The sequence below is a fragment of the Nyctibius grandis genome, chromosome 11 (assembly GCF_013368605.1).
Source record: "Nyctibius grandis isolate bNycGra1 chromosome 11, bNycGra1.pri, whole genome shotgun sequence".
NCBI lineage: Eukaryota > Metazoa > Chordata > Aves > Nyctibiiformes > Nyctibiidae > Nyctibius > Nyctibius grandis.
The window spans coordinates 12,590,723-12,613,148 of record NC_090668.1 but is presented as its reverse complement, the minus strand read 5'-3'; the positions used below and the strand labels follow the sequence as shown (position 1 = coordinate 12,613,148).

Sequence of the window (22,426 nt, the reverse complement as noted above, 5' to 3'; positions counted from 1 at the left end):
CAAGCTGCAGTTGGCAGTTGATAAGGGAAGGTGGGTGAAATTAAAAGAATTCCTATTACAGCAAATGAATACATGTACCAATCCATCCCTTCATGTTCAGCTCCAGATACGCCTCCTCTACTTTCTTCTTTTCCACTTGTACCTACGCGAATAATGGTTATCCCTATCTTGCTCAACTGGATTCTTGTACTGTTTCCCTGCCTTGTGCCTGTGGAAGTTCAGAGGGAGTTCCTTGTGAATGATCAGGGGAAATGGTGGGGAATAGGGAACAAAACAACATACTGTTCACACACTGCTCGTTTTGTCATGACAGTAGTACATTTCTTAGCTGTCCAAGAGGGAGGAAGAAAGTACTTCATTTGGAAAGAACATCCAATTAAATTGATTTAATTTTAAACTATTAATTGAATAATGTTAGCAGCGTACTTTAAAAAAGCATAGACTACTGTGTGGGAGGGCTATTTACCTATTAGGAGGGTTTTGCAGTCTACATTTTATTCCTTGTTGTGAGCAGTTTGAAACTACTTTGGATGTAACTACACAAATTGCAACTACAGATTGATTGCAATGTAGACATACCCTACAACAGAGTTTTCTTGACTTCAGTCTCAAGGAATGCTGTAATGTATAGCATAGTATGATGAAAGTTTCTAGTAAGTTTCAATTTTGAGAATTATGCGTCTTTTACATTTTAAAGATGTTGAGTTCAGTCATTAAAAGGAAAAATCTATTCAAAGCTTTGCCTAAGAATCGGAAACTTACAACATTTATTTAGAAATCTGAGGTTTCATTTGCCTATTTCTCTTTAATAATTATAAACAATGTAGTGTTTTTAAAAACAAGAAGATGAAAGTGAGTTCTTACATCAGTCTTTCTTCTCTTCTGCATTGAATAATGAGTACTTGTGGATATTAAATGTAACTTCTTTATGTTCACAGAAGCTCAAAACAGATTTCTTAAGGCAAAGTTATGTTTTATGCAGGAAGAGCTCGATAGTGTAGTGTGTGAATGCAGGAAAAAGGTAAGAGCAGAGTTTTCTTATCTGTAGAAATGGAGTAGGTTCCCCTTTAACAAATAATCACAACAGAATTCCCTCAACCTTTCCTTTTCAGGTATTAAGAGCTAAGGTTGTATTTTTTAAAATTTCCTAAGAATTTAGAGTCAAAAATAGTACTTTCTGTAGAAATGTGATTGTGGTCTAAAAGCTTGCAAAATATACTTAATGAAAAAGAATTTGAGGCAGGAAAGAACCACTGGGAATGAAGACGTGCCCCAACTGTAGGGAGACTGTGGTGCTGCAGAGTGCCCTAGCCATCACTGCTGGGAAGGAGAGCATTACCAGAGCCTGAGAAAAAGGAGGAGGATACAGCAGCAGTCAAATAGAGATTTTGGTATACAGAGAGAAGTTGAGTGGTGCCCAGTGATGGGAGGAGAGGGATGTTTAGGGCAGAATGAGAAATAAAAACCTTGAGAAATTTTAGTCAGGTGCTGAGTGTCCTTGGTGGAAAAAAATGTGGAAACAGCTGATCTGTGATCTGCTTTAATGGAATATGGTAATCAAAACAGAAATTACGCTGTCTCTGTTCTCAAGATTATACTTGATGCGGAGGACTGTATTTGGAATAACATATTTGGGCAGATCAGGCTGAAGTTAAGGCAGTGTGAAGCTACACTGATATTTTACTATTAGAGTGTACTACAAGTGAGTTTCATGATCTGCATTGTCCGGCAATATGTCTTTAGGTGATGCTCAAACATCTTTTGAACTGTAAAACCTTAAATGGTTTGTGTCTGTCTGCCAGAGGGATCACCTCTTTTTTCATGCATTTGTAATCAAGCAAGGTTTTTCAACTAACTTTCCATTTTACAAAATTAGATTATTCTTAGTTTTGGTCTCTTACCTTCAGAATGTTTTTTTCCGCCTATTCCCCCAGGCCCAAATGTGATGATGACATCCAGAACATACAGCAAACCACCTATATGTCTTCTCTCAAGCTTTTAATTTAGAGTTAGGGAGCAGGATGGTATTAAATAAGTTTTTTGAGATAGGTACCTGGAGAAAAACTTTAGAAGGAATTCGATTTTTGTATTTTATATCTGTACTTCATACTTTATTTCATTTTTATCAATACAGTTGGTTCTGCATTTCAATACTTTTATGCTGTGATCAGAAGTAAGTTGTTACATTAGATTTTTGAAGACATTTCCACTTTCAAATCAAATATAATTTTGTCAGTAGCTATTGAACTTCATCATTCCATGCCAAAAATACTACAGAATTCAGTTACTATAGCAGATGACAGGAGCCAACCTTGTACCTATTCTTGTCCTGCTCCCAGAGCACTCTGCATTTAAATGTATCATTTTGGGTACTAGTTTCTCTGGTGTGAAAATAACTTTATTACATTCAGAAGGTCACAAAAATTTCATATTGCCAAAGCCTTGAGATAGATTCTGGGTTTTGTTCCAATTCACAGTCCAGTTATTATAAGGAAGCAGTAGATCTGTTTTAAATATAAAGAAGTGGGAGTTTCTGAGGTGCATGCGGTCACGTGAAACTTAGGGTAAAGCATATTATTTCCCAGGTGAGAAGCATGTATTCCTAGGGCCTGAGAGGACAGGAGAGAAAGACTTGTTTTCATAGAAACTCCATTTCTGCATGTGCCTTGATTTCTTTTCCTTAAAGAAATGAAAGGCATAATGTATCTCTGAAATAGTCTACATTAGTATTCACTTATAATGTTTAAAAGGTTATAAAAGAAAAATGCCTTGAAATTATAAGGCTTAATGTGGGATGTAATTGCCAGTAGGTCATGAAGCTAATACGGGATTCACATGATGTTAAGAGAATCTTGAATTTGAATACTTGATGTATCCTGGATCATTAGCTTGCTTTTAAGTCAAAACCAGATAATGTCCTAAAACATAATGGATTGATTTATCAGTAATTATCTTCTTTCTCCCAGAGTTTTTCTTCATGTGTGCATTTAGCTATTCTCACAAAAATGTCACGAAACATCTATATGCCACTGTTATTCATATTATTCTATAATATTTTGATAGTTCTCAAAACCGTTGAACTATGAGAAATTAAATGTTTTACATACTGCTACAAAACAGTTCCAAGTAAAAGACTGCAGAAAATTAAATGAGAGAAGTGTTACTGTTTTTTGAACTACTGTCCTGGTAAATTGGTCTTTTGTTTTCTTAGTTTGTCTTAGTTGTTTCTTAAAATCGTGGTGAAATCAGCCGTGAAGGATCTACACATTTAAAAATAACATAATTTAAAAAAATCGTTACCTCCGTATCTACTATATATATATTTTTACTGCCTTTTATTTACAAAACATTACTATCACATTATCCTACTGCTTCCTTGCAATAATTTAGTTGCCTTTTTTTGCTAATTACTGCCAAACAGGATGATGAAAATGAGAATTTAAAATCTCAGCTTAAAGATACTGAAGGAAGAAACGCCAGACTGCAACAAGCAATCAGTACGCAACATTCTCCGACTGAAAAGTACAAAATGTTGGCAGAAGAAGCAACCAAAAAAAGTGAAGGGTTACAACAAGAGGTCATTGCGCTAGAAAAGGTATTGCAGATATTAGTCTCATTTATCTCATGGAAGGGAAAAAAACGTATCAAATCACCCTCTGTATCCCAGTTTGATAGATTCATATCCAATGATCCCATTAGCATTCCAGTCTCTAATAGTAGTTCTAGAAATTGTATTTTTAAACAGTCTAATCACTTTTTTAAAGGAAGAAATAATATATTTTGCTTTTCTTCTGCTTCTACAATCACATATTTCTGTATTTTAAAATTAAATTCTTGTATAAAAGACCCGCAAGAGACAAAACAACCTTTTCAGAAACTGCTGTCAAATTCACAAAGGAATCTGGAAAAATACAGGGAAATTTTTTTTCTGGTTTTAATTATAATTGTTAAAAATTACTTCTCGTGATAAAAATTTTATGGTAAACTGTAGGACCTGGTGAACATCTTAAAAAAAAAACAACACCTGCAGCTTATATAGTATCTTCTGCACGTAGAGGAAAGGATGTGTCTTTGTTCTTGAAAATGGACTGTTTGAAAACCAGCCGCCCCAGTTTGGATGAATCAAATTAACCTGGCTCCTGCTGTAGGCCACATATGCAAAATTGTGTACGTGCCTAGTTGTAGCAGATGGGCCTGCACACACAGCTTTGTTTTGTTTGGAACTTAATCTAAGAGCAGCATGTGTTTTTCTTTAATTACTCGGAGCTAGAGAGGTTAACTTCAAAATCATGTAATACATACAGTATTGTGTAGTACATGTAATATAACTAGGAGAATGTTTCACTTCAAAATTTGGAGAAAACAGAACACAACGCGGCCCTAACAAAGTCTCATTATACTTCATTCAATCATACTATGCATTGTATAGGCATGCTTTCATCTTCATGTTACGTAGTTCTGGCATTTCAAAACTAAAATGTTCTCAGTTTGTGTGTTCTTTTTGTGCAGATACTTGGAGGTTTTAAGGTCCCTTAAATAAGTACCCCGATTGTTGATTCTGTCAGGAAAAATATTCAGAAGTAGTACTCGTACTACTGTCGGCTCACAGTAAATAGGGCTAAGAGACTTACAGAGTCGTTTAGTCAGTTCTCTTAAATAAGACAGAATAGATTATTTCCAAACCATGCTGGACCCAAGTTTGTTTAACCTGTACTTAAAGCCTTCTGTGATGGCAATTTCCATAATTTCCTGAGACCGTCTATGCTGGTTCTTGTACATGGGCACAGTTAGGAAGTTTATGCCAGTGTTTAGGCATAATCTCATCTGTTGTGATGAGAAGTTTATTCACTTCTGCTGTACAGCTACCACAGCCAAAATATGGTTGCTTCCCTCACTTGTCTTTGCTCTGGATCTACCATCCTCAGTTCCTTCAATTATTCCTAATAGGTTGTGTTTTCTAGAATTTCTCAAGGTTACTGATCAGACACGATCATGACAAATAGTGGCAGTTCTTTAAAACACTGAGAAGGCAAAAAAGGCAGGTTTATGTAATGAATGGTTCTCTGCTAATTCAGAAGTTATTTTACATATTTTTTTCTGATATAAAAAAATTATCTAACTGCCAAAACCATGCATTTAAAACTCATTTTGCAGTAGCTGCTTAAGTCTCCTAATGGATTTAGCAATCTGAAAACTATTTTTCTTTAGGTATGAAGTATTGTTCAATACTGTATAATTAATATAGTTGTAGATTAATTCTAGACATGTTTAAAAACAATTTACTGTGAAGATGGGCCCAAATTTTTACTGCTGTGCTGCTGAACTCTCAAGACTCATACTTTCAGCCTAGAGAAAGTTTTCTGTATAGTTGAGATAGCACAAGTGTAACCTCTGATTTTTGGGGTTTTATTGCTGCTTTTGTCGTTTCTGTGGCGACATAAATAGGAGAAGACTTAAGTTGTGATATGTGCTTTCCCAAACTTGCTTAGATTGTCAACAATTTACACAATTTCATTGATCCCCCAGCTACATTTTTTGTATGTGCCTAGGCAAAGATTCTCACCTAGGTTTCACAATTTACCTGAACCATGGTAACTAGTTTGTTATTTTTACATTTCATTCTTTCGGTGTTTGGTCTCTGAACATTTCTGCTGGAACACCCACCTCAGGCAGCATCTGAATTGTTATGCTCCCCCCAAACTTCTATCCTCTTCTTTCCAGCATTCCCTTTTTTTCCCCCGTCTAGTTGATCTAATAAATGATATCACCTCTCCCGTCTTTTTTCACCACCTGTCTACAAGAACATTCCTTCCTCTGTGTTCTCTCTCACATGTTAATTCGATGGAGCTATAATGTTGGCTAAAGGTCAGGAAAACACCAGGAGTGCTCTTACTCCTTTTGAGGCTTTGTGCAGGGGATTTTATAATTGAAGAAGGGCTTGATGTTAAGCAAGCATTCTCTCTCAAATGTTTTGGGGAGTGGACAGGTGTTGCTGAGCTTTCTAAAGACCTAAGTGCTGTGTATGCTTGCTACCGGGAGGACAGAAAGCCTGCTCGGAGGGTTACTCATAGACGAGCTCTCTGGTATCACACCCCATACTGATACTCAAGTGCCTCAGCCATGCCAGAACAGAGGAGAAAATCCAGAGATTGAAATGGGATGCAGTTTTAGAACATAGTAGGTTTTTCCCCCCTCTTAGAGAAATATTATATCAGAAAATTAATCCAGCTTTTACTTAAAGTATTGAAGAATGGGCAGAAACGTTGCCTACTTACAAAGTAAAATACTTATTTCAGGCATTTTGAAGATGAAAAACTTGGAGTCTAAGATATTTGACAATACACCCTCACTAGATGACTTCTAAAAAAATCCTTGATAAGATATTATATATTACAGGAAATGTCAAAAAGCCCTAAAAGAATTATTAGAATTCTTTCATTAAATTATATGATTAGCTGATACAGAATTTGCATTGCATGCAGACTATTTGTCTGGTCATTAAATGCTTGAAAGGCTATATTCCAAAGCTTTTCATATGAATATAGAATAAAATACGTAGCACAAAAGATTTCATTGACCCTATTCACAGCTCCATCATCTTGATACAAGACAAAGAGGTTTGCACGCTGTGCAGCTTGTTGTGTTTGGAAACATGGGGGTCAGTTGCCAGCAAATGAATTTGCATTTTCTGATGATGGATACCCACGTGTTCCAGAAAGGGGAACTTTTTCTTTCTGTGCCCATTACTAAAAATTTTATAATCTTTAAAAAAATAGTCTATTTCTTTTGCACAAATGACAAGATGTGCTCTTTCTGCCAGAATTGTTTATTTCTTCTACTTTGTCTTTTATCTATACTCCCTGATCTTTAATATCATTATTCCATTCCTCATCTTGGTCTCTTTTTCTCATTTGCCCACTTACAGCACTATGAAATACTATCATCAGAGATAAGAGGGAACTGTTTTGATTGTTGCCATAAACACTTGATGAACTATTTTCTGCTAGATGAAATCGTTACTCCCCTCAGCCATCTTCAGGAGGCTGTTTTAACTTTTTGTTGGTAATTGCATGTAGTCATCTCTGGGCAAAAGAGGTAAAAGGAACAGTGGGAAGAAGCAGCTGGGAATACTAGCTGCCGTGCCAAAATCTGCCACAGAGCAGACATACCAACGTTTTTTTTCTCTTTTTCTGACCGGGCATACAAGGTTTTTCAGTCAATCCTGTGGTCTCACATGATCAGCTCCACAATTATTCTAAAAGAAGTTTAAAACAAAGATGAGAAAGATCCCTTTTCAAGATTTCAAAGGAGGGGATGTTTTAACTGTAGAATTAATGGGCTTTGAGACAGATTCTATCTGCAGGCCAAGGAAGTCCACAGACTTCAGTTTTCAAGGGTGAGCCTTGCTGTAAATGTGTTGTCTATACGGGATTCATTGACATACCATTATTCATAACGTTTGTTTTATCCTTTGCTTCTCTATATAGCAATTGGAGAATCTAAAGCCTGTACAAAGGCACGGCCGCAAGCAGTCAGAGTGCAAACGGGGACCCTGGAAGAAGCAAAAAGGTATAAAGTGGAGCTGAATAAACTGAAGCAAAGTAACAAGGTACAGTGGCTTAGGAAAACAAGTCCCGACCTGTAATCACTCAGTAAGGCTAGAATGAGGACAAAAGGCGTGATCAGCTTTGGAAGTATTTGTGTCTCTTACAGACAGTCCCAAAATTAACTTTAGAGCAAGTCACGAAAGGGCTTGATAAGTTATCTCAGATGACACTACTGCAGCCGATGCAGGAGGAAGAAATGTACACAATAAAGTTATAGCTTTTCTGATTTCTGCATTTGTGTGAAAATTAGATGCGTTTAGAAAAATGAGAGGTACACATACATACCTAGTACATACACAGGCAAACCACAGTCTGTTATCTTTGAGGTTTTCTTTTCTTCGCTCTAAGTTTTGATGTGGGAATATTTTTGATTCATCCATTTCTTTTCAGAAATGTCATGTGTGGCTACTGTTTGTCATTTTGTTATGTAATGCCAAGTTCATTGGTAAAAGCACACTTTCATAAATAATACATTTCTCCTTTTCTTCCCACTAGGAACAACTCAAAACAATTGAAGAACTAAAACAGAAAACAAGAAACTGAAGAAACAAGCAGGAGAGCTAATGACAGGTTTTAAAAAGCAGTTACAGTTAATTGATATTTTTTGAAGAGACAAAAGGTTAAGGCCCAGAGTACTGTTACATTTCAGTTAACAACCTCTAGCATAAATGCCTCTGTTTGTCAGTAATGTGATCATGTAAACTAGAGCCCCGAGATTGGGAGGATTCAATGCAAGGGAGCAGCAGCCCTCACTTCTATTAGTGCATATTGGTAACATTTTGCTTTATAGCAAAGGCTGGTCTTCTTTGAGTGACTCCATTCCTAACTTCAAACATACCCTGTCATAGTGAAGGATACTACTGACAAGCTTTAGGACGGAGAGTATCTATTTGTTCAAGAACAAATACTGTCAGGTAGTAACAGCAACTCCCTTGGTGCTGTGTCAGTAGAATCCTTTTTAGCACGCAAGAGATTTTTTTAGTTTTTTCCCCCCAGAGTATTACTCGTCGTATCAGCAGCTGTAAACAGCATGCCCTCGCAGGAACGAGCCATACGTTTTCAGTCCTACATTCTTCCGGTTTCTCAAAGTGTGTCCTTCTCCATTAGCATTGGTTTCTTTTTATTGTATTCTGAGGTGTTCTATACATATACAGTTCTGCCCAGTGCAGATCTTCCTTACATGTCAGACAAAAAAAAGAAGGAAAAGAAGAGGAAAAAAAAAGAGTGCTTATCCTAGCCGTGAATGTTCCTAGATTTGAAGGAGGAGAGCTGCTCTCCAGCCCTTTTGTAATTCCTGGAGTATCATGCATACTTTGTGTCACACACAATGCAGTAACGTCTGCATGGCTGCCTGTGTGTTCCCATCCACACTGCACTGCAAGCTAGCCTTGTTTTGAAAGTCATGATTGTACATTCATTTCATATCTCCCTCCATTCCTTGTTCCCTGAAGCATAAAAGGAGGGCGGGGCTACTGCCTTTGCAGGTTATTTAGCAGCTGAAGCTGGAATTGCATAGAGGATAGGTGGTAGAGTACTTGCTGACAATTCATGCTAAACAATTAGTGATACAGCTTTCGTAGAAGGGTGGTATAGTGCAAAGTGGGTTAATACTTCAGATAGAATATAGCTAAAAAGGTATTTAACTATCCCATTTGATAAAGCTGTACTGATGTCCCAAAAAGGAGGGGTGTTTTACTTAGAAGGAGAAGCCTCGGGCACTGCAGAGTGGGTAAATACCTTGTATTTCTCAAAATGTATTTCAGCATAGGCTTGTCAAATGAGCTTTGATGGTACAAACTGAAAGAATCTGTGAGTTTACATGCAAGCAAATTAAAGTGAGAGGCGCATATACCAAGAGATGTTGCCCAAATCAAACAAATTTCCACTTCCTGATGCATTTAGGTCTTACAGTTCCATCACACCTCTCATCTCCCAAACGCTTGGGATTGCGTGCTGTCATTTGTATCCGTTTTCCTTCCGAGGCATATGCAGAGCTACGGGCTTCACAATTGTCTAGCTAATACGTTAACATCACAGGGTGGTTCACCTCTGATTGCTTACTCCGCTCAATCTAATGTGACTGATGTCAGGAGGGAGTTAATGCACTGCTTTTTGCACTCTTGAACCAAAGCTGTAAGGGAGCTAAAGCGAGCAACATATGGTGACTTCTTGAGCAGAAGCACCTTAGAAGGTGCTTTGAGATAAGAAAATAGAACATTTGATTTACCCTTTGAGCACTGCAGTGCTCACCAGACATCTTGTAAACACTCTTGAAGCTGTTGAGCCCCCATAGAGGAAGAATTAAGTGGCACCTTCATGTAACAAAATACACCTACTTATCCTAAGAACTGGGAATTGCGATATGGAAAGACACATACTGGCAGTAATAGGATGCAGAGGAGAACTTGGGGATTCATCTAACAGAAGTAGTGCTAGCTTAGCCTTTGGCTGGCCTTTCTAGCTTTTCCAAGGTTATTTGGAGAATGAAAAAAATACAGAAATACAGCATTCACTCAAAATATATACATGAGGTAGCTCATTGTCCTCTGGACCATGCATTCACTGAAACAGGTGTTAAAGAGCAGTATTTCTGTTTGTGAACCAAAAATGTCGTCACCCATAAACTTCATTAAATGTATTTTAGAAAAATTACAAATACTGATTCAGACCTGCAGATAGTAGAGGAAGTCACTTACCTTTTCTTACAAAAGATGTTATTTACTCACAGAAGGCAGCTGCTGTTAGTTCTCCTTTCAGAACAGACTGTGATTGGAAGGACCTGAGAAAAAATGGTGCTAACTGCCTTTTATAGCCTCTGGCAGAAGACACAGGGGAGGGGCAGGGAAAGCTCACCTGTGCTCAGTATAGGTAATCACCTGAAAAACCTCAAGTCTGCTTCACACACGCCTTTTGTTGAATGAATGAGGGAAACCTCATTTGGGCCATTTGTGTAGTATTTGTGTGGCAGAGTCAGGTGCACGTAGCAGGGACAGCCAGCTCGAAGGTGAGGACATGCTGCCACCTGAAGAGTGATGGAGGAAAAAAATCCCCTAAAGGTATTAAGTATCAGTAGTGGGATGAGTTGCAGCTGGCAGCAAGTAGCTGCTGGTGTTCCAGTTGGTCTCTTCAGACTGTTCTCTGCTTGCCTTGACAGAGAGAATTTAATAGAAAATCTTAGTTATAAAAGGTTGATTAAGGGCAGTTACGCTGAGCTTTACAGAGCTGGAGGGTGTTACACTGCCTGTGGGAACTGCAATATGCTTTGGTGGTGTTTTGAACTGACAATATGTCAGTATATTAAAAACCCCACAACAGATTCCTTGTAGAGGTGAATTGTTCGCTGTTCTTCAAAACATAACCATTTTATTAAAATTTGCAGTAAAAACTATTTAGCTGGGACACTTTCCTTTCTACTTGGAGTGGTAATAGGTAAAGAGATTATAGTCCAGTGTGGGGATGGGGACATCTGGCACAGCTGTGACCTCTGCTGTGACACCAGATGGAACCCAGGGACTCTCAGCGCTCTCTGGCTGCTGCACCTTTAAGATGGGTAGTTCTGTGCAAACACACTGCCCATTTTCTACTTGGTTCCTCATCCAGCCTTGATGGCTCTGATGACATTTTCCCAAGCAATTGCATTATTTGAACAGACAATACCCTTGTCACAAGTTTAAAAGTTCTGTTTGTTCCTTTCAGTGTTCCATTTAAGGCAATGTGCTATATCCTATGTAGTGGAAATACAAGTTCAGAGTACTGTATGGCTTTTAAACATATATATGTACACGTGTGGGGGGGTGTACATGTCCCATAATGGACCATCAATGTACGGTGTGACACATGGCAACGCAGCTACCAGGGGACAGCTCCAGGTATTTCTCGTTAAGGTGTAGTACAGTTATTTTGTTTTATGCTGACTGATAATTTTTAATGGTGTTATATTATTTTGTTAAAATCCTCATTTAACATTAAATCATGCACATTAGAGGTGCTACCATGCTGAATCTTAACGACGTGTTGGATTTGTAATAGCTTTAAAGTTAAGCTGTACATTGATCAGCTTGAAAGAATGTACACCAGTTTTCTCATGTGTGTTCTTTAGAGGTCGCAACAGTTGGCAGATTTTCAGTAATTTCCATGCCTCAAGGCACTAAGAAAAGCTATTGGTCCTGTTTTACTGGAGCTGAAGTTACAATGTTTAGCATAGAATTTACCAAAATATCCCTACGCCGCAGCGAGCAGAAAAGGCGGCACGGACTCTGCGATCAAGGAGGCAAGGACCAAAAGTCCTAAGGCTCCTTTATTGTTACTCCACTACCCTATTTAAATGCTACAATGCAGGAGCCGGACTATGCAGTTCAAGATGACATCAACATTCACACGCTAAGCACTCATCACCCATTCTGGGAAGAGCCACAGTGTTCTGGGCTCAAAACATCAACAACCATTCCTTGTTTTCAGTTCTGTGTTCAGAACTGACCTTCAACACGTGTTTACTTCTTTCATGCCTCAAAGGGCCCTGTGAACTGGTCACGGCTCCTTTATCTTAAAAGCAAGAACTATTCTCAATGCAGCGTTCCCAAGTGAATCCTCTGCTCTTCAAGTAAAGCACAGCTGTTTGCAGGCTGACGGTCTTCACACTACGCTATAAATTTTTGCAGAAAAATACGAACAGCAGCTTCAGCTTGAACAGGTGACCATCCATCAAAGCCAGAGGACAAAAACCGGGACTGTAGATGTGAAGCCCCTTTCAGCTATCCCAGTCATACAGGAGTTTGTATTGGTCAGTCACACTATTGTACCTTCTGCTCCTAATTTTGTTTTGTTTTGTTTTTTGTTTTTTTTTTTTTTAAAGATGCACATTGAAGCTGCTAAGATGCTTTCTTTTACTGAAGAGGAACTCAAGAAAGCTCTTGCCTGCGGAAATAACTGATTCCATAAAAAAAACAACTTCTGTTTCAAATAAAAGTCAGATAGTACATTATTTTGGCACTGTATATGAATGCTTGTTAATAACAATAGTTAATAACTATATCCCAGTGAACTAATTTTGTTGATTTTACTTATGTTTAAATCGTTTAACTGTTCTAAGCGTGGTAGCTTGTGCTGTAGTATCATATGAAATACAAATTGCTACTGCAGTTTCAGGCCAAACTGTCCATTCTGTAATGAGCGGAGCAGCACAGACCATGCAAGGAATATCCCAACAGGTGAACTCTGTTACCAGTTTGCTGTGTTACAGCATTTAAAACTATACCTTATCTCAGGTAATACTGAGGCCAAAGAAGTCAGGGCTTAGTCTCAGAAAATTCCTCGTTGCAACAGAAATAAATTAATGAGCGATCCAGCTGAGAAGAAAATGTCGTGTCCTTTTTAAAACACGTGCTTGGAGAATTGGCCCTGTCTGTTCTCTGTAACAGATCTCCCCTCAAAGCTAGCTGGTCTGGCATCTGATTTAAGCACCAACAGCTCTTGTATAGAAATGATCCTAACTTGTTTTAGCTATTACATCTTACACCCTTGGCTGGCAAACACATACATGAGCCTTGCCCCTCACTATCCGGACAGACTCCACAATCTGATACAGTTGTATTGTTTAAAATTGCTACTTCAGTCAAGGTGAAAATACTAAATCTTTCCCTGGCCATGAGCTGCTGCATTGGGACACAGTCAGGAGCCATGGCTCCATATTCACAGGTGCTCTACAAGCACTACATCCTTCATTATGTCATCGTTATAATCAGGAGCTAGATAAAAGTTTGGGTGTGGATGAGCTGAGCAGATCATGTGCCCATTAATGAACAGGAGCAATAAAAGCCTGTGCTGCTTGCATGAACCTCGGTCAAACCTCAGCGGTTTCAATTGATTCCTCCCTCAGAGTAATTGAATGGGAACACAATACTAAGTTTATGCACTGAAAGAAAGGTCTAGACAGTGATTCTGATCTCAAAATGGGAAAGTGTTTCTGCTTAGATCCTACTAGCAAAGTAACGTGAACTAACAGTGAAACAAGTAACTCGGGCCTGCCCCTGTGAGATGAGACAAACTACATTTAGATTAGTATTTTAGTAGTGTAATGCCAATGCAGATAAAATCTTTAAATTACAGCCAGAAATAGTGCATTAAGAGAATCTTATAGTCCATACTGAAATGCACACGTGAACTGGTACTAGCTTAGGTTTCTGCAGAGCTGCTGAAGAAAACATTTTTAACATTGCTACATCACTAACCGAGAATAATTGAGAACTCCGTCACAGTTCACTGATGAAAAAGGCAAGTACAACATAGACTTAAATAAAACTGGCTGCTCATCAGTTTAGAACTCCAGTCTTAAAGTGGAGATTTCTTATGATATTAAAAAGGAGTTCCTCACTGTTAAGAGCAAATGGAAATTTTCGTTAGAAATCAGATGACACCCAGTGGCAAACCAGGAGATGAGATGGGGGAACTTTCAGCTCTCCTCTGAAAATGCATTGCCTCGCCTCTTCTGATAAGCCAGTCTAAATTCCTCTCCAAGCATGTTAACGTCATCTTCGTCTTTGAGTATTCCCTGCAATAAGGGGAAAGAAACACACGTTAGAAAGTAAAACAAAGCAGAGAGATGATTATGGATCTCTGAAATTGTCTATGGAAGTGAATGGAATGCCTGGTGTCCATGGTACCGGTGTTTTACCTTTAAAACAAACAGCCCTGAAAACCGTCACAAAACCTCAGCAGATGAGTTTCAGATTGGCGGACTTGATCCTAACTAGAACCGCCTCCTTTGTTCTTCACGCAAAAGATGATGAGAACCCCGTACAGATTCCAACACGAGCACTATACAAAAGACAACATTTATCTGCATTCTCTTTCCAATAAAAGTGATTATGGTCAGCACAGGTGCAGGCTTAGTCAAACCAAGCAACTGCATCGCAAAGAGGCACTGGCTGGGGTGGGGCTCTTCTCCACACCTGCAGTAGCATTGAAATGAGCCCAGACAAAGAAGTTACTTTGGAAATCAGCTGACACTGAACAGCTTAATCAGAGACTATGTTTTGGGGCAGGGAAGCAGGGGAATCCAGAAATCTAAATCTCTTGACTAATTCTAAATTCATTTTAGGGCTAAAAATGTGTATGACCCACGGAACACACCTTACAGCATTTAGAAAAAAAAAATTACAAATTGCCTTTATTATTGGGGACTTGAGAATTAGGTAGAGCTTTTCTATTTAACCATTTTGCGTGAAGTAACGTGATGTATGCCCACAAGATTCAGACAGAGTGTTGAAGCAGAGCAAAGAACAGAGCAGAACATCAATACCATGGAACAGGTATGAGCCTTGGACACTCTGAAACAGCCAAGACTTCCTACAACAGTAAATTCAAACCAGAAAACTCTATCACTATATTGCCCGTTTGAGTTATCCTTTAGTTAAATCTACATTAGAAAATAACTCACTCCAAATTTTAAAAATTAATGCACCAAGTTAGCATATTAGTTGAATAAAAATTGTACTCTGCTATATTTATACTGTTTTCCAGTATTGCCGAAAAGAATGTCTTTAAATAGTTGGATGATTCCCTCCCTACTGTAAATGCATTTTTACATCCCTAAAGCAGCTCTCTGTTCATTTGTGTACCGTCAGGTGATCTTTCTGATTATGAAGTATAATACAAAATAAATTGTAGTTTATTCCCATTACAATAATTGCTTCCATCTTGTTAACTTTTAAAAACACAAGGATGAACAGAGAGAGGGTAGAAATGCTTCTGTCAGCACTGCAGTTTATTGCACTGCAAGAGACGAGGCCTCGTTTCCATGGGAACTGAAGACTTAGACAACAGCCAATGCTGTAAGAAACTGCTCCCAAAAGCCCACCTGAGAAGGCGGGTGGAAACGGGGTTTAAGATATGGTGGACCCCTTTCTAGCTAGGAAAGCCGTGCTTTAGAACGTACATCCCGTATCCCCAAAACTGGACATGCAAAGTGCAGTGGAAGCTTTCATGAAGTTCTGTACAAGGCATCAATATTGCAGTAGAGCCCAATGCCCCTCACACAGTATTTCTGTAAATTGCCTCCCCACTCAAAAAGAAAAAGAAAACAAAGAAGAAAGGAAGCTGACCCAGTAAGGACACTCACTGACTCCAGGAATTTACACAGCTCTGCAACTTCACCTTGAACTGTCCAAGAGAAAACTGATTTACAGGGCAAACATTTAAAGCATTTAAAAATACAATTCACTTACTCGAGGAAGGTAACCCAGTAATTTAGACGCATGCTCTTTCAGGAGTTTCTGTCTCTCTTCTTCAACAATTGCACGGATGTTTTCTCGTCTTCTCTCCTCTAACTGTCTTTCTTCAAGTTCACGCTCCTACAATAAACAAGCAAATTTTCGTAACTGTTCAGTTTCAGCTCTGTGAACATTTGTTTCCACCAATATCCACTACAGAATAAAGAAAAATTTTTTTTAGTGGAGTAAATTTTGAACTTCCACTTATTAACTCCTGGTCACATTACATTAATTTGAAAAGATGGAAAAGTGTATGGAAAAAAACACAAAGCACTCTTTAAACAATACATGTTTGGTAACTAGGAAAAAATCTCAGACAAAAGAGAAGACTGCGTGGCATGACATGGGGCTGGTCTGCTGTGTGTTTAGTCTCATCTTAGAAGCCCTTGCAAGTTAAGTGAAATTCTGGTTCCTTCTTGGCTCTGAGACAAGTTAGTCTGTTCCTGCCCTACTGTCCTCGTCCAGGAAAGGAGAAATAGGAACATATTCTCATGCTGATGACTAGAAATTGCAATTCACGTTACATATGTGATTTATACTTTATAAACAGGTCTAAAAACCGCAGTAGAGAGCTCCCTGACTTGTTTTCAGTTTGCGCCTTTCCTTCCTCAAATGGTAATTCAAGAGATTTAATCTGAAATCAAGGGTGGGTCTTCCCCTTCTCACACAACACCATCAGTGCTGCTGATCAGGGACGCTGCCCTGGACATCAGCTGTGTTGCTGATCCCACAGCTCTTGACTTGCAGAGCACGTCAGGTATAGAGGGGTCGAGGGATGTTGCTGACTCTAACCTCTTGAGCTACAAAAGACATTAGCTCTAAGAAGACTTTTTTCTTGTCAGCAAACCAAAACAAAGGCCTGCTTCCCCCTGAACATTTCTCTGCAATTCCCCATCACTTTTCCCTAGTACCGCAAAAGTATTCTCATATTGAAACGTTTGGGCTAAACCAAAGGCGAACGTGAAAACTTCTCTTACTTTATCTGCAATGAATTGTTTGCGACGGTCTTCCATAAGTTTTTCCACAGCCCTTCTGTGTTCAAGCTGTTTCATTCTGCGTTTCTGAACATTCATCTGTTCAATGCGATCATCCTCTGCAAACTTGGCCAACATCTGTTGTCTGAAGGCTTCTTCCTCTTCTTGCATAGCTTGTCGCACTATCTTCTTTAAAGCAAGCTGCTCTTCATATGTTTGCCTTAAGTCTAGACGTTGCCTTATTCTCTTTTCAATTTCTGCCTATAAAGGAAATTCGATAAAATGCTGTATTATTGAAAATACGTCAGAAAAGTTTTACCATCATCAGCCAATCTACCCGATTTATCTTGGAGTAAATTTACCGTAGCTCTTACCTTCTAGCATATATAACTGGAGCAAACACTCCACATCTGACAGTGCTCCCCAGTATTAACCGGTTTGGGCAAATGTCTCAGGTTTCTCAAAATTAAGTCCAGAACAAAAGGAGATTATTTTTTTCCACAAGCACCAAGTGAATCAACAAGACAGTGCTCCTGAACAACTCTCTAAAAATAGCAGTGTTGTCTATCTCAGCCGGTGTTTGTCACCCGTAGCAAGATAAGAGAGAGCGTGGGCGGCCCCACAGGAAAAAGCAAATGGACATGCAAAAACCAGGCAGTTAATTAACCTACTTAGCTTTAACCTGAACTTGAAAGTTATTGGCATTCTCCTTTATGAGATAAATAAATGTATAAAGGGGACCATAAGGGTATTCAAAACCTTCAGTTGTCTTCCTGGTTGAAATAAAAACATGAATACTTTAGGGATGGCAAAGGAAACTCAAACAACACATTTTCCCTGCAAAAACTAAGTTAATGTACAAACTGCTTGTCTGACTACGAACTTTTAGGAACTAGTGTTGGAAATAGACACTTTGTGCCAGAACAGAAAGTGGAAACAATTCAAATTCATTTAATACACCTAAACCCACATCACAATGAAGCTTTTTGCTTTGAGACAGCTCACAGACAAAATGGGTGCAAGCAAGTCCCTCAAAACCATCCCAAAGTCACAAACACTTTGAATTTGCTAAGTCTGCTGTGTTGTTAACAAAACCAAACCAAACCAAACCCCGATCCATGAACAACCCTGCCAGCATTGTTAGAGGAAAAGTTGTGGAACATCCTCAGATGCAGAAGGAATTGCGTGTGGGATATACTCTCACAAAACGTTCTTTAAGACCATGACTCCAGTGACAATTGCCAAAGCCTGAAGGAGCGCCGCTCCATCACAATGACATCAGGAGAAGCGAGTGGACAGAGGAAGACTATGTAAATACTGCTGCTTGCATTCACTTCATTAATTGTTTTCTAGATCAGCCATTCAAAATGGTTTCATTTTCTCTTTAAATTTTTGTATCTGGTCTAAATTAGATTAGTTTGCCCACACCTATAAGTACTCCATAAATTATGTATTTTCCTGCATTTACACTACTGTTTTTATTAAAGTTTCATCTAGACCAGCTCCGCTAACCTGAATGTTCTGCAGGAACTTTAGCAAAGTTGCAGTACTCCTCTCCACTTGCATTTTACTTGAACAGTTTATGCATAGGTACGCGCAACATACATGCAACATATAAAAAAGCTGGTATGTGACAAGTACCAAAATACCCATATATGTATCTACAGAAGTCCAGAGAAAGTGAAATATTCCCCCTGCCCCCTCAACACACAGGCACTGCTCCATCAACCTGCCAACACTTACCCTCTCCTTCTTCCTTTCTGCCTCCGCTCGTTCTTCCAGATACAGCTCTTGTCGTAGTTGTTCTAGTTCTTCACGCTGCTGCTGTTCTCTTTCCAGATTTTGGGCCATCTATTACAAGAAGGAAGGATTTCTAAATGAAAGACAAGAACGTACAATAATTTTTTTCTACAATTGCAATTTCTGATACCATGCTTTGAAGCCTTTTTTTTTTCTCCTCAGTGTCTCGAATTTTAGCCATCCGATCTTCTTCTCGTTGTTGCTGAATGTTGGCAAACTCCATAATTTTCCTATTTTCTTCTTCCATCTCTTCCTGTTTCCTTCTCCTCCAGATAGCTTGTTCTTTTTTAAATTCTTCAATGTCTGTCTGAGTTGCTCTCATTTTATCTAACTTTAGTTGTTTTTCCCTGTAGAAGATGGAAGAAAACATTCAGTTATTTAACATGCTGCAGAGTAACATTAAACTGACCCATATGCTCATAATTAACAATATGTTCCAGAAACTAAGATCTAAATGACTCTCCTCACCCATTCAGCTAGAAATGCTTAAATTTAAAATACTTATGGATGAATTGCCCCCAAAAGGGAATCTCATGTCTAACACCTTTCTTCAGGAGGACACACTGTACACATAGGTACACACTACTACCCCATTGTATACATGCTCCATCAAAGCAGAAAGAGGAGGAGAAGGAAGCTTAATGCCACCAGAATCTCCTAAAACTTTTTATTTATTTATACTAAACTCTTCCCCCCCCCACTACTACCCTGCCCTCAGAAACCTCCTTGCCTATCCCTGTCCATAACACAGGCTACAACACATCTCACGAAGGAGCAGGGACGTGAGGTGAGGCAGAAACCTGTGCTATGCAGTCACTTCCCGCATGAGGGGCCCGATGGAAGCACTCTTTGAAATAAGCTGAATTTCATATTTGGGGAACAAGGGCACAAGATTGACCGGAACGACAAGAACATTCTGATGCTTAAACAGCAAAATCCACGCAAATCAGTCTCTTGTTAAGTAAAATGGGACCAAGGAAAACTAAAATGGGCCTCAGTCTGTGAAATAAATGTATACAAATTAGTTTTCTATACAAAATTACATAAGCTGTTTTGTTTAAAATTAATAAATAATAAAAATTCAAAGTAACTAACATTTGGTCTTCCTCATAGATCTTTCTTACAATTTCATCAATCATGAGTTTCTCTCTTAGAAACTCTTCGTAAGCATCCTGCTTCTTCCTCTCTAGTTCCTCAAGCTGTTCTTCCAGTTCTTGCTGATACATTATTTTCTCCTCGTTTCGCTTCAGTTCTGCAGAAATTTCTTCTTTTGTTACCCTTTCGTACTCTTCCTTCATCTGTCTGGCTATTTCAGCCTCACGTTTCTATAGGGAAAAAAGCAATGCGAGATTCCTTTGTACTCCCACTAATACAACTTGTAGTGAAAAATTACACAGGATAAAAAGGAATTATACTGCATTACAAAAATGGACTGTTTTCCACCTCAATCTATAAATATCGTGCCTTAACATGTGTAATAGCTTAACTCAGTAAGCAGAACCCTTTAAGAGAACCATCAATATCTAAACAACTTGAAAAGATCTAGTAATACTTAAAGGAAGCTCTGTACTGAACAAAGACTTAGTAGAGCATTCAGCATGAGTGAAGTTAGCTCACATCGGCATAATGACTGGGATGTGGTTTAACTATCTAGAACATCCTCACTAAATGTGTTGTCTTTATGGCAATTTGCATAAATTAAATTGTTTCAAACATTAATATAATCAGAATCACCTGCCTGATCACCAGTATTATTCTGTACATAAATAAAAGGTCACAGTTCTTTCTGAAGTTATTCAACTACTTGTTTAACAGTAGTAGCAACGTTTTCAACAATCTTCTTCTGAGGTAAAGATTCACTGCAATAAGCACTTACTGTACAAAGCATATACTTTTAAAAATATATAATTTAATTTATACAAAGCATTTTAATTTAGAAAAATATTACAAAACCAGTCACATAAAAACTGTATTTATTCATACAGCTTAATTCACTACTACTTTGATCGCAATGGCAAAGTAAGCCTTTTTCTTATAGCCTGTTATTACCTGCTAATTAGTCCTTCATAACACAAAACATATTTTCCATAAACACTGAACACCTAAACCTAACAGAATTTTAGATAAAAAGGCCAGCTTCAAAGGAAATTTTTTCAGCACAATCCATACAAAGGGTTACAGCACTCAGTGCTGGGAGACGCTGTGAAACCAGTTACCATTTTCTCATACTGTATAGCTTCTTTTTCAGCGATCTGTGCAGCTCGCTCTTTGTTCATGTAAGCAGATTGCAGTTTTTTTTCTAACTCTCGAAGTTCAAGACTGGATGGAAAAAAAAAAGAAATTGATGCTATTCCAAGGTCAGTACCTATGGGAAAAAAAACGAAATTTCCATCGCTATTTAAAACACAATTTTAAAAAATTAGTTTTAAAGGAAAAAGCCCAGTTTTAGATGAAAAATACTGCTCTAGTAGAAGAGCAGAAAAAGAAAGCAAAATCTGTCTCAAACCAAGAATTATCTGTATTTGTACATATGCCATCAAGTTTTGCATACTTTACATCTAACTATGTAAATGCACACATACATATACTTACAGATATAAGTGTACATATACATATATAAGCATATAGTCAACATGAAAATTTTGTGGATCAGAGTTTTTCTCTTGTTGACAAAATTTGCTTAAAAGTAATTTTTTATCGTATCTTGATCTTCAATAACTTTTCCTTCCAGGTCAGGTTCATTTCCGCTTCTGCTACCACTTTCACAAAGTGTTCTCGTCCCCAGTAGCCCCCATCACCCCACGCCGTTCAGACGCTCACGCCCCCCCTCCCCTCCCCTCCTCTGTCTCGCATTCACCTCCAACACTTTCCTGACGCTGCTCACTGACAGCTGGAGTCACCCCTCTGATCACAGCCTTCTCCAAAGCACTGCTCAAAATCTACCTTTTCCGATGTTTTTTTCCAGTTATGATCTTCTCTGCCACACAAATTCAAAAAGTTGAAGCCTATTCTAAAAAATAAATTGTCTCTGATTTTAGCATACTAAAACTTCACGCTGTGGCTCGAGAACGTCTCACGCTATAACCTTACTGCATCGAGGGTTCAGTCCAAAGGGTGACTGCGGAAAATAAACGAGCAGGAGGTACACAACTGGCTCGATTACATTCTATAAGTACACTTTTCAGAGCTGGGCTTGATTTACAATAACAGTTCGCTAAGTAAAGCAGTGAGATTTTTGAAGCGTTACCTGTTCTCTCTTACTTGTTGCCTCATCTTTTCATCTTTCAGTTTTTCGCGGTTCAGCCTCGCCAGCTCAGCCGCCAGCCTCTCTTCTTGCTCCAGCTGCAGCTCTCTCTGTCTTTTGTTCTCTTCTGCCTAATGAGAACAAACCATTCCCGTAACAGCTCTCCTCCGCGCACAGCTGGGAGCGGGCAGACTGCAAGGCCACGCAGTCAGTACGTAATGGTCAAAGGAAAAAGCTTTGGAAAGGTCAAGCCCGGCCGAGCTCCGCGGCACAGCGCGACCGCCCGGCCCGACCACGGCCGGACCGGCGGCTCTGCGTTCGCACATGCACGCAGGGGCCCTGGGGGCTCCGGCCCCGCCGCCCTTACCCGCAGCGCGCCCTCCTCCAGCCGCCGCTCGCGCTCCAGCGCGGCCCGCAGCCTGGCTGCCCACTTCCGCCCTCCGCGCTCCTCCGCCTCCACCTGCGCCGCCAGCCCCGCGCCCCGCTGCACGGACGCCATCTCTCCCGCCCGCCCCGCCGCGCTGTCACGGCAAC

General features: G+C 39.2%; 2 protein-coding genes across 2 annotated transcripts in view; one reads left to right on the top strand and one right to left on the bottom strand.

The window, feature by feature from the left end:
• The window catches only part of TEX9 (testis expressed 9), a 25,358-nt gene extending 12,821 nt beyond the window's left edge, over window positions 1-12,537 (top strand). The window contains 8 exon segments of the mRNA XM_068410448.1: window positions 939-1,021; window positions 3,422-3,610; window positions 7,116-7,159; window positions 7,537-7,609; window positions 8,103-8,130; window positions 8,133-8,209; window positions 8,212-8,226; window positions 12,460-12,537. Of these exon segments, the coding sequence (XP_068266549.1) occupies window positions 939-1,021; window positions 3,422-3,610; window positions 7,116-7,159; window positions 7,537-7,609; window positions 8,103-8,130; window positions 8,133-8,209; window positions 8,212-8,226; window positions 12,460-12,537 (587 nt within the window).
• Window positions 12,467-22,426, bottom strand: MNS1 (meiosis specific nuclear structural 1). Its single transcript, XM_068410447.1, has 9 exons — window positions 22,260-22,426; window positions 21,896-22,023; window positions 20,865-20,967; window positions 19,744-19,973; window positions 18,779-18,995; window positions 18,592-18,699; window positions 16,852-17,109; window positions 15,830-15,955; window positions 12,467-14,154 (listed from the first exon to the last, which is right to left on the bottom strand). The coding sequence occupies exons 1-9, from the start codon at window positions 22,389-22,391 to the stop codon at window positions 14,056-14,058; spliced, it is 1,401 nt and encodes a 466-aa protein (XP_068266548.1). The 5' UTR covers window positions 22,392-22,426; the 3' UTR covers window positions 12,467-14,055.

Excerpts from the sequence above, each read along its gene's own strand:
- MNS1 (XM_068410447.1), bottom strand. The coding sequence starts at position 22,391 with ATGGCGTCCGTGCAGCGGGGCGCGGGGCTGGCGGCGCAGGTGGAGGCG. Across the intron at positions 22,024-22,259 it reads TGGAGGAGGGCGCGCTGCGG|GCAGAAGAGAACAAAAGACA; the intron begins GTAAGGGCGGCG and ends TGTTCTCATTAG. Across the intron at positions 18,996-19,743 it reads ATCTATGAGGAAGACCAAAT|GGAAAAACAACTAAAGTTAG; the intron begins GTTAGTTACTTT and ends CATCTTCTACAG.